Here is an 11,773-nt window from a genome sequence, read left to right as displayed (position 1 = left end):
TGAGTGTACCTGATGGTGCCAAACTAGTGACAAAGACTCTCCAACGGAAAAAATCCACTCCCCTTCAATGTCATCAGCTATAGTTACAGGGCGGGATCACTCGTTTCAGACTCGAGTGCCAAAAATAGCCGTCCAGGCAAACTTCAGCCTGCCAACTCTCACATCTATCTCTATTTGCCTGTCAATACGCTGTTGAATCTGACGTAATGGTCACTCCAGTGACCGCTATCTGCAGACATATGGTTTTCACACCTTCATTCGTCCAAGTTGAAAGGTCTATCTTAAATGTCAATGGGTCGTAGGCATTGTTCGCTGGAAATACTTGTACATAGTCGAGCTGTTATTTTTCGATATGACCTCAAGTGTTTACAGCCACACTTTGACTGTAGGAGGTTGGGTCAAATTAAGCCATTGGCATCCTGACTGCCCTTTTAAGAGTTTTTGGGGTTCCATTGCTAGACCTGGGAGCACAGTGACTGGCTTTTGGGATTCTCGAGGTCAACGCTGCATGAACCTAGTGCACAGGAACAAATCATTCCCACATGATTAGTGTGAGCCAATCCTGGTTTCCAGCGGAAGTCTGACTCAGGCACTGTGCACCTTGCCGGCTGTGGCTCATTTTGCATCAGGCCAACAGTTGAAATGAGTGAAAGCAGTTAGGCTGTGGGAAGCCGGTGCTCACTGCTGCCTGGGAGCTGGGTTAGTGGTATATCTATTGTTTTTCTAGTGAATCATAATAAAGCCCAGTTTAGTAAAGCCCGCTTCATTGTGCTTCACAAGAAAAGGAATAGATATATCATTAACCCAGCTCCCAGGCAGCAGTGAGTACCGGCTTCCCACAGCCTAACTGCTTTCACTCATTTCAACTGTTGGCCTAATGCAAAATGCGCCCAGCCTGCAAAGTTTTGTAGAATGCACTATACAACATTAACCCTCAAATTCCTTAGTTAGATTACACTCTTTCGAGTTTTCAACATTCACAGATTGCAACTCTTTCGAGTACAATCACAGTTCTGGGTTTTCCAGGAGTGGGACATGAACCCACAACCCTCTGATTCAAAGGCGAGGGTGCTATGAACTGAGCCACAGCTGACACCTCGTGCCCTGCAGGCAAGGTGCACAGTGCCTGAGTCAGACTTCCGCTGGAAACCAGGATTGGCTCACACTAATCATGTGGGAATGATTTGTTCCTGTGCACTAGGTTCATGCAGCGTTGACCTCGAGAGAATCCCAAAAGCGCCAGTCACTGTGCTCCCAGGTCTAGCAATGGAACCCCAAAAACTCTTAAAAGGGCAGTCAGGATGCCAACGGGTTAATTGGACCCAACCTCCTACAGTCAAAGTGTGGCTGTAAACACTTGAGGTCATATCGAACAATAGCAGCTCGACTATGTACAAGTATTTCCAGCGAACAATGCCTACGACCCATTGACATTTAAGATAGACCTTTCAACTTGGACGATTGAAGGTGTGAAAACCATATGTCTGCAGATAGCGGTCACTGGAGTGACCATTACGTCAGATTCAACAGCGCATTGACAGGCAAATAGAGATAGATGTGAGAGATAGCAGGCTGAAGTTTGCCTGGACGTCTATTTTTGGCACTCGAGTCTGAAACGAGTGATCCCGCCCTGTAACTATAGCTGATGACATTGAAGGGGAGTGGATTTTTTCCGTTGGAGAGTCTTTGTCACTAGTTTGGCACCATCAGGTACACTCACTGTGGGACACACATTACTGCCCAGTTTCGGACTGTAGCTGCTGGAGAGGACGAGCTGGGGTGCTCAGGGAGAGTGAAAGAGTTTCACAAACTACTGGAGGTTAAAATGATTCCCAGTGACCGTCGGGCGCCACGCAGCTGGATCTCGCCACCCTCTGGTTCGATTATCATCGATAAACAATCGATTACCAGCCAGCGGAACCCAGAAGCAGGTTGAGGCTTCATAACCGACCGAGATAATGATCTTTCCTTTCTAGATGGTGACCGATCTGCAGAGATGGAGGTGTTGCAGACTATTTCCCCATTGCTGCTGTTTAGCCAAGGTGCAATATTCTTTTAATAAGAATCGATGGAGGCTTGTGGGGAAAAAGATATTGGTTGTCTATAGAGATAGTTTGCTAATTCGAGATTTGTAAGTTTATGAAGAGGCTGCAATGCAGATCATACTGGAACCTTCATTCTGTATTTTAAGGGATTTTACTGAATTCTGAATGTGGATTTTAAGGTGGTTGATGAAATATTTAGCGGGGTTTGAAGAATTTCATTGGGGGATTTGCTGAGTTTTTATGGTTATCGATGTGGATGTTTACAGACTAAATTAACAGGATTTAGCTGGAATTTTAGGGGATAGTGTAAGTGGTTTATTATTGGAGATCCCGCTGGCTGTGTCATCTATATTTCTCTGGCCAGTTATCCAGAGTTCCCGGTGGTCTCTGAAGATTCCCTGGAGCGTGTGGGCAGTGAGAGGTTCATGTGCAGAGATCCCGTGTCCATTTGATCATCCCTCCAAAAGCAGCAACCCGCAGATTCGGTGGTTAAAGGGGGCGTCTGTTGTCTACGATTCCGCACATCCAGGCGGTGCAGGCGCTGAATACGGAGGGAGAACTGGATTAAAGGGCAACTTGTTCGAGAGACAATGCTCCTTATTAATAAAGAACATCAGCAGCAGGGATGAAGGGGAGTATCACATCAGGGTGAGGATCACCACTGAGAGGGTTTCTTCAGTAGAATACTCGAGCCAAATTGTTGTCTCTCTCTGTATTCGAGGTAGGCTTTTCATTCATTTCTGACTAGTCATTGCTCTACCTCCTCAGTGACCAAGGTGACACTGTTACTGTTACTGTTACCGAGTCATTGGCTGCAGCGACAGGGCTGACGCAGTGGGTCATTATCCAGGCGTGTGTTAAGCATGGACCTGAACACAGATAAGTGACTGACATTGTAAACTGGCAGCAACTCCCTGAGCTGCTCCCTTACCAAGTGTCAATCTAGAAATGGTCTTTGAGCAGGTCCGATCAATCCTGACTGGGAGGCTGAACATTCTGCGAAGATTGACACTCCTAATGGACAGGGTAGGTGGACAAGTTCAGTGCATCGGGGGAATTTCGAACCCTAATACCCCTTCGAGCCTCCGTTTAATAAAGCTGAAAGAATTCCCTGCATTTATTTGCCTTTCTTGATCTCCAGACTTTCCAAATCGCTTCATCACTGATGATGTGTCACTGCCTTTATCTGCTCAGTATCTCTGGAGTGGGATTTGCACCCACCCTTGAGTCAGAGACGACAGTCCTACAATCTGAGCCCGAACATAAGGACATAAGAGCTAGGAGCAGGAGTAGGCCATTCAGCCCCTCGAGCCTGCCCCGCCATTCAATACGATCATGGCTGATCTCATTTCGGCCTCAACTCCAATTTCCCGCCCTCTCCCCATAACCTTCCAACCCGTTACTAATTAAAAATCTGCCTGTCTCCTCCTTAAATTTATTCAGCGTCCCGGCATCCACTGGACTCTGAGGTAGTGAATTCCACAGATTCACGACCCTTTGAGAAAAGTAATTCCTCCTCATCTCTGATTGAAATCTACCACCCCTTAGCCTAAAACTATGACCTCTCGTTCTAGAATGCCCCACAAGGGGAAACATCCGCTCCACGTCTACTTTGTCAATCCCCTTTAGCATCTTATATACCTCAATTAGATCTCCTCTCATCCTTCTAAACTCTAGTGTGTATTGGCCTAAACTGCTCAACCTCTCCTCATAAGACAAGCCCCACAGCTCTGGAATCAATCTGGTGAACATCCTCTGAACCACCTCCAATGCAACTACATCCTTCCTCTAGTAAGGGGACCAAAACTGTGCACAGTACTCCAGGTGCGGTCTCACCAATGCCTTGTACAGTTGCAACAACCTGTCCTTCAGACTCGTTACCTTCGCGATCTAATTGACTGTTAATGTCTGCGATACAGATGTAGAAAGCGTTACCATCCAGTGCAAAGTGAAACATTCATTTAAAATATCAACACTCAATGGCATAACTTTGTTTTAAAGACTCGTTCCCCAAGAGATCCCATTCATTGTTAATGTCTGGGAGAGAGACCTGGAAAATGTCATTATCTAACGCAACGTGAAGAATAAATTGAAATTATCAAAACCTCCCTCAGAAGGTACAATTCAAGTTTAACATGGCCCTTCCAGAGCAAGAATAGGAAGCTGAGTGAGGGAGAAAACAGCTCGCAGGTAGGGGATGCAGTCTGGTATAAAACAAACTATATCCAAAGGAGGAATTGACCTACCCGCCTTCCACATTTTTGGCCGGTTAATTGTCAAACTTTGCCGGTCAGGAAAAGAGCATCATTACCCAATTCTGGCTACTAAAGCAAAGAATTCATTGGCCGATAGTGTAAATAATTCAACAGTAAAAAAAGGGGCAGATGTTTAACAGACCAACACAGACATGTTGGTTCTGATTGATTCGGTTACTCTGGGAAACGTGGGGAGTTTAGTCTGGAGGAGAGAACAGAGAGAATAATAAGGGAATTCACTCATGATTGTGATTTTCTTCTCACACTTTGTTCTTCCCTGATTAATTTGTAAACTGGAATCTTGGCCAACGCAAATCCCCTTTGCCCCCCGACAGAGAAATTGCGGATCTCAGCACCTGGGCAACTGATCGTCGGAAAACCAGCCAATCTGACCTGCTCGCTCAGGTTCTTCAAGTTGAGTTGTTTAGCGTCCAATTTGAAGCTGAATTGGGCTCAAGACGCTGGTTCGCCTCCGATTCTGTCAGACGCTGAAACTGCGCAAAAAATCAGGAGGAATTTCGCGGGTTCCTGGACGGTTTCATCAACTTTCACCCTCACCCCATCACTGGATCACCAGGAGAAAACGCTGACCTGTGAATTCATTGGCGCTGATGGCTGGAAAATTGCTCAGGAAGCTGTTCGACTGAAGGAGGTTCAGGGTAGGTATCTGCTCTCGGCTTTATTTAAACGCCCTGTCGCCAAATAGACTCAGAATCAGCCTGTGGGTTCGCCTGGAAATTTAAACACTTGAGTTTGAGAGATTTCATTTTTAAATAAGGGATTGAAGGATTATGAGGACCCGGTTGTATCCAGAATTGGCTGAGTGGCAGGAAGCAGAGGGTGTGATGGTCGAGGGGTGTTTTTGTGACTGGATGTGTGTCCAGTCGAGTTCCACAGGGATCGGTGTTGGGTCCCATGCTGTCTGTGGTATATACAAACGATTTAGAGCTGAATGTAGGAGGGTTGATCAGTAAGTTCCTGGATGACACGAAATTTGGTGGGGTGGTAAGTAGTGAGGAGCATAGCCTTAGATCATAGGAGGATATAGACGGGCTGGTCAGATGGGCTGATCAGTGGCAAACAGAGTTTAACCCAGATAAATGTGAGGTGATGCACCTGGGCAGGACAAACAAGGCATGGGAATACACGGTGAATGGTAGGACCCTGGGAAGTACTGAGAATCAGAGGGACTTTGGTGTGCATGTAGCGGGACAGGTAGATAGGGTGGTTAAGAAGGCATATGGGATACTTGCCTTTATTAGCCGAGACATAGAAGATAAGAGCAGGGAGGTTATGCTGGAACTGTATAAGATGCTGGTCAGGCCACAGCTACAGTATTGCGTGCAGTTCTGGAATCTGCATTATAGGAAGGATGTGATTGCACTAGAGAGGGTGCAGAGGAGATTTACCAGGATGTTGCCTGGGCTGGAGAGTTTTAGTTATGAGGAGAGATTGGATAGATTGGGGTTATTTTCCCTGGAGCAGAGGAGATTGAGGGGGGACATGATTGAGGTGTATAAAATTATGAGGGGCATAGATAGGGTGGACAGGAAGGAACTTTTCCCCTTGGTGGAGGGATCAATAACCAGGGGGCATAGATTTAAGGTAAGGGGCAGGAGGTTTAGAGGTGATGTGAATAAGAATTTTTTCACCCGGGGGTGATGGGAATCTGGAACTCTTTGCCCGAAAGGGTGGTAGAGGCAGAAACCCTCATAACATTTAAGAAGTATTTGGATGTGCATTTGCAATGACATGGCATACAAGGCTATAGGCCTAGTGCTGGAAAATGGGATTACAATAGTTAGGTACTTGTTTGACCTGCGCAGACTCGATGGGCCGAATGGCCTTTTCTATGCTGTAGAGCTCAATGACTCTATGACAGATCTGGTTAAAATACTGATCAGCCTTGATCTGTTTCACTCGCGGGAGAGACTCTAAGGGCTGAGTCTCCCTTCTGCCCATAGACAATACACCAGCTATTTCTTGTCAATTCTATTATTTAACATTGACGCTGGCCCATGAAATGGCGTTGGTGGCCCCATGGGTCTGTTTTCTACCCAATATTATCCCACAGGCTACTCACCCATGAGATGGTGTAAATCAGAGAGTAATTTGAACATAGTGTCTGTGTGGAGCTAGCTGGGATGTTGGCCTTGAAACCGCAACTGAGCTCAACACCAATCTGCAAATGATGGGAAATGTCACACTCTTGATCTGGGAAGGATGAGGTCTTGATTGGTGGATGAATTGAGTAGAAGTTTGGCCGGGCAGATAAACAACTGTTTGACCCCAAGAAGAGAAATATGCCGAGTGAACATATGTTAAAGTTTACAATATGCTCAAGCGATTGGACACCAGAAACCACGAACTATTTATTTTTTCAGACCAGTTAACAAAATAAGCTGCCTATCTAGAAAATATTCTCCTTTTCTTGTTACCCGAGTTGTGTTTTGTTTTAAACTCTTCATTTTCTCATTGCACCAACGACCTCGTGTGTTTCAGGGGCGTTGGGGAACCCAGTCACCAATTCTTCTAAAGGAACAGTGGAAGGAAGTTCATTGTTCCAGTGCTGCGCGGCTACGGGGGACCTCACAGGTCAATTTAACATTGACCCGACAGGGGGCAGCGATCAGCAGTTCTTCGACCGGGGAACTGAAGTTGTTCATTCATCACGTTCAGCCCGAAGATGAGGGGGAATGAATATTGGTGCGTGGCTGGAAATAGTCTGGGCACCGCCGAGAGTTGCACACACATTTCTGTGCAATGTAAACTAAACAGATACACACGGTGGGGGGACTCCAACAACCCCAGTGACAGAAACTGAAATCGGGGTTATGTTCTCCAGTGTGAACACACAATTAGGTCAGGGGCCAATGTCAGCTCTCTCCCCAGAAAGGTCAGTAAAACTGGAGAAGGATTGGCCCAATCGAGGGAATAAACCAAGCAGAGAATGCCGAGCCCCGGGGGATGGATTTCAGCTTGGGGGTCAACCAAATGGTGGGATGGGATGGGATGGGATGGGTGGCAAGTGAAGAAGCAGCAATTTATTCTGTAGGGCGAAGGTGGCCAGTGATCCTGGTGCTGATTGTGGAGGGATCTGGATTGGACACAGACAATCCCTCCATTCAGTACACGAGGCTCTTCGAGTTGCTGTTCTGCTGGCTGAGACCTGACAAGTATTTCCCAATGAGAAATGATCCATTTTACAACGTGAAACGGAGGGAACAAACTGATTGGATGTCAGTGAGGTGTTCATCAGATCTGACAGATTCCCTGAGAGATTGTTCAGAATTTGTATCTCAGGGATAGTCCATAACCTCTAGGAGATTTTAACTGGCTGCTCATTGGCTCGATGTAAACTGGGGTTAGTGCTTTACTAGAAATTGGGAAAGTGGTCACTGATGAACGATCAACCGAATGTAATATGACTGATTCACATTGAACACATGCGGCTCCCGATCCAGCGATGGCCCGATCTTATATTTAAAAAGATGTCTTGATTTCAAATCTCTCCATGTTACCTCTCCTCCTTATCCCTGTAACCCTCCCGCGGCCCCAGAAACCTCCGAAATCTCTGCCCCCCACAACCTCTCGGCCTCTTGCCCATCCCAGATTTCAAAGACTGAATCATTTGCGACCATGCCTTCAGCCGACTGGACCAAAATGTTTAAAATCCCCATCCTCAAACATTCTCTCGAGCTACTCTCCTCCTTTGAAACGCTGCTTAAAATCAGGCCCCCTACCGAGCATTTGTGGCTTTCCATAATACATCTACTTATGTGGCTGGTCTCAAATTCTGTTTGCTAACACGTCTCTGGAGCGATTTGGGATGTGTAATTATTTCAATGTCAACATATAAATCGTTGTTAGTGACATTAGCTCCTCCAGTTGGCCAAATAGCACACGCTTGGGTTTGATTTACGCACGATAACTACATGAGTCAAGGGATCGTAAGTGAAACCCTCTGTTTTTTTTTCAGATAAGCCCACAATAGTATCAGGTCCGACCTGCACCTGTTTCAAGAATGGGGTTGTTTGTACCTGCAGTGTGAGAGCCAAGCCCCCAGCAAACACCACATGGCACCTCAGCGGGAGAAACATCACTGGGAACAGTTCAGAGGTTGGAGTCCACTCCTGGACATTGGATGGTGGCTTGGTGAATAGTTCCCTCATACTGGTTCACCCAACTGGGTCTGGGAAGCTGATCTGGTGCATTACAGAGAACGAACACGGTGTCAGTGTGAGAGAATTCTGGCTCCACTTACCAGGTACATCCTTAAATATCCTGCCCTTTAATTACTGTCCTCAGTTTGCCCCCTGCCTTGGTATTGGCAAATAGCTGCTCCACAGAGGTGGAGATGCCAACAATAATCTGTAACATTATTCCAGATCCATTGCTCATTTCAGGAGTGAATGTGTTCAGTTTCTGACTGGTTACCAACTCACTGAATTTGAGATGGGCATCATGTATGTTTGAACTTAAATATCCTGCCCTTTGTCTGTTACTTAGTATGCAGGTGATTAGCAAGGCAAGTGGAGTGTTATCATTTATTACAAGGGGAATGAAATATATAAGTAGGGATGTTTTGCTGCGGTTGTGCTGGGCATTGGTAAGACCACATCTGGAGTATGGTGTACATTTTTGGTCTACTTACTTCAGAAAGGATATAATTACTTTAGAAATAGTTCAGAAGGTTCACCCAACTGATTTCTGGGATTAGGAGGTTGCATTATGAGGCAAGCTTGGACAAGCTGGGCCTGGATCCATTGGAGTTTAAAAGAATGAGAGGTGATCTTATTGAAACATAAGATCCTGAGAGGACTTGACAAGGTGGATGCTGAGAGGCTGATTCCCCCTCATGGGAGAGACTAGAACTCGGGGACACAGTTAAAAATAAGGCACCTCCCATTTGAGCTGGAGATGAGGGGAATTGTTTTTTTTCTCCGAGGGTCATGAGTCTGTGGAATTCTCTTCCCCAGAGACTGGTGGAGGCTGAGTCATTGAATATTTTTAAGGTGGAGGTAGATAGATTCTTAATTTGTAGGGGAGCCAAAGCATATTAAGGGTAGGAAGTCAGATGGAGTTGAGGCCACAATCAGATCAGCATTGATGGTGCTGCAGGCTTGAGGGGCCGAATGGCCTACTCCTGCTCCTAATTCGTATGTTCTGATGACCTTGAAGTATTGTCCACTGCTCCATCACTGGCCAGTCACCAAGTCAACTGTGTTAGCACCATTCCCATTGAGTGCGGAAGATCAAAATTGCCTGTAATTTTGGACTGAATCCATTGTAACTTTGAGTTGGCTATGGGTCTGGTTCATGACTGGTGGCTATTTGGCTTTCCTCAGAATAAATTTATTTGCTGACCACCTCAGTTGGTTCATTGTCGCACTGATTGTCGTGAATACAGGGATTTAGCAATCTTTAACAATTGTCGATCATCATTGTGAATGTATTTTTTCCTGAACAGATTGGGTAACCTGATCTCCTCACATCTCATTTTAGTCTTACAGCAATAATGAACAAAAGAGTTTTCTTTTGTTTTTGAACATTTTAGGATCATTTTGGAGAATTATCTTACCAATCAGAGTAGTCAGCACAGTTTTCATCCTCTTTGCCATCCTTGTCATCATGACAACAGGCATGAATTCACACAGGTATGATACATAATCATTCAAACTAGTGACTTTCTCAGGCATTTATCAAAAGGTTTTGTAATTAGGATTTCAACCGTGGAACTTTATTGCTTGAAATAATTTGGCACTGTCAGCACTGACCCTGAATCACAGCAAAGAGTCATGAAATGAAGAGTTATGTGAGTTCAAATGCTTCTAGGGAAAATTAGGGGACTATCAGAAGACCACACACTCACTCACTCACACAAACACACACACTCAAACAAACAAGTGGGGATGTTCACTGCTGACTGCACAATGTTCAGCACCATTCGCGACTCCTCAGATACTGAAACAGTCCATGTCCAAATGCAGCAAGACCTGAACAATATCCAGGCTTGGGCTGACAAATGGTAAGTAACATTTGCGCCACACAAGTGCCAGGCAATGACCGTCTCCAACAAGAGAGAATCCAACCATCGCCCTTTGATGTTCAATGTCATTATCATCGCTGAATCCCCCACTATCAACTTCCTGGGGGTTACCATTAGCCAGAAACTGAACTGGACTAGCCATATAAATACTATGGCTACAACAGCAGTTAGAGGCTGGGAATCGTGTGACAAGTAACTCACCTCCTGACTCCACAAAGCCTGTCCACCGTCCACAAGGCACAAGTCAGGAGTGTGATGGAATACTCTCCACTTGTCTAGATGAGTGCAGCTCCAACAACACTGAAGAAGCTCGACACCATCCAGGACAAAGCAGCCCACTTGATTGGCACACCATCCACAAAGGTTCACTCTCTCCACCACCAATGCACATTTACAGCAGTGTGTGTACCATCTACAAGATGCACTGCAGGGATTCACTGAGGCTCCTTAGACAGCACCTTCCAAACCCACAAACACTACCATCTAGAAGGACAAGGGCAGCAGACACATGGGGAACACCACCACCTGGAAGTTCCCCTCCAAGTCACTCACCAGCCTGACTTGGAAATATATCGGCCGTTCCTTCACTGTCGCTGGATCAAAATCCTGGAACTCTCTCCCTAACAGCGCTGTGAGTGTACCTACACCACATGGACTGCAGCGGTTCAAGAAGGCAGCTCACCCACCACCTTCTCAAGGGCAACTAGGATGGGCAATAAATGGTGACCCTGCCAGCGAAGCCCACATCCCGTGAATGAATAAAAAAAAACACACACAAACAAAAACACACTCAAAACAAACATACACAAACACACTCTCACACATACAAACACACACTCAAACATACACACACACACACTCAAATGAACACACACTCAGTCAAGCACAAACACACTCAAACAAACTCACAATCAGACAAACACAAACACACTCAACCACATACAAACACACACATTTACACACACACACACACTCAAATACACAGAAACAAACACACAAACACTCTCAAACACATACTCACACAAACACACACGCACACAACCACACAAACACACACACAAACACATAGACAAACACACACACACAAACAGACACATATCAATCACATCCACACACAGACACACACACACCCACACCATTGGCAATCTCCCTCTGCTAGATAGTCATAATCACACTCTCTATTTCACACACACACAGAGACAAAAAATACACTCACACAGACACTCACACACACACAACTCACTTAAACACAGGCCCAGCCTCTCCTTCAGTAATTTTCCTCTGCTGAGTGCTGTCATAATTACACACACACACCCTCCCGCTCTCTTTCTCTCTCACACACAAATACACACACTCCCACCCTCACCCAGCCACTCACTGTGAAAGAAAAAGTTTCCTCGTGTTCCTCTTGGTTTTTCTGCCAT

At 45.7% G+C, this 11,773-nt stretch overlaps 1 protein-coding gene across 1 annotated transcript in view; it reads left to right on the top strand.

The window, feature by feature from the left end:
* Positions 1-1,768: 1,768 nt before the first annotated feature.
* LOC144676198 (sialic acid-binding Ig-like lectin 13) overlaps positions 1,769-11,773 on the top strand; it is a 12,800-nt gene continuing 2,795 nt past the window's right edge. Inside the window, exons 1-5 of the mRNA XM_078536685.1 lie at positions 1,769-2,042; positions 2,410-2,766; positions 4,636-4,959; positions 8,280-8,567; positions 9,858-9,957. Coding sequence (XP_078392811.1) covers positions 1,997-2,042; positions 2,410-2,766; positions 4,636-4,959; positions 8,280-8,567; positions 9,858-9,957 — 1,115 coding nt within the window. The 5' untranslated portion in view covers positions 1,769-1,996. The remainder of the gene's footprint in view (positions 2,043-2,409; positions 2,767-4,635; positions 4,960-8,279; positions 8,568-9,857; positions 9,958-11,773) is intronic.

Source organism: Cetorhinus maximus, unplaced genomic scaffold (genome assembly GCF_964194155.1).
Source record: "Cetorhinus maximus unplaced genomic scaffold, sCetMax3.hap1.1 HAP1_SCAFFOLD_1418, whole genome shotgun sequence".
Lineage (NCBI taxonomy): Eukaryota > Metazoa > Chordata > Chondrichthyes > Lamniformes > Cetorhinidae > Cetorhinus > Cetorhinus maximus.
Note: the sequence above shows the minus strand (reverse complement) of the source record. Positions and strands in the feature narration are given on the sequence as shown.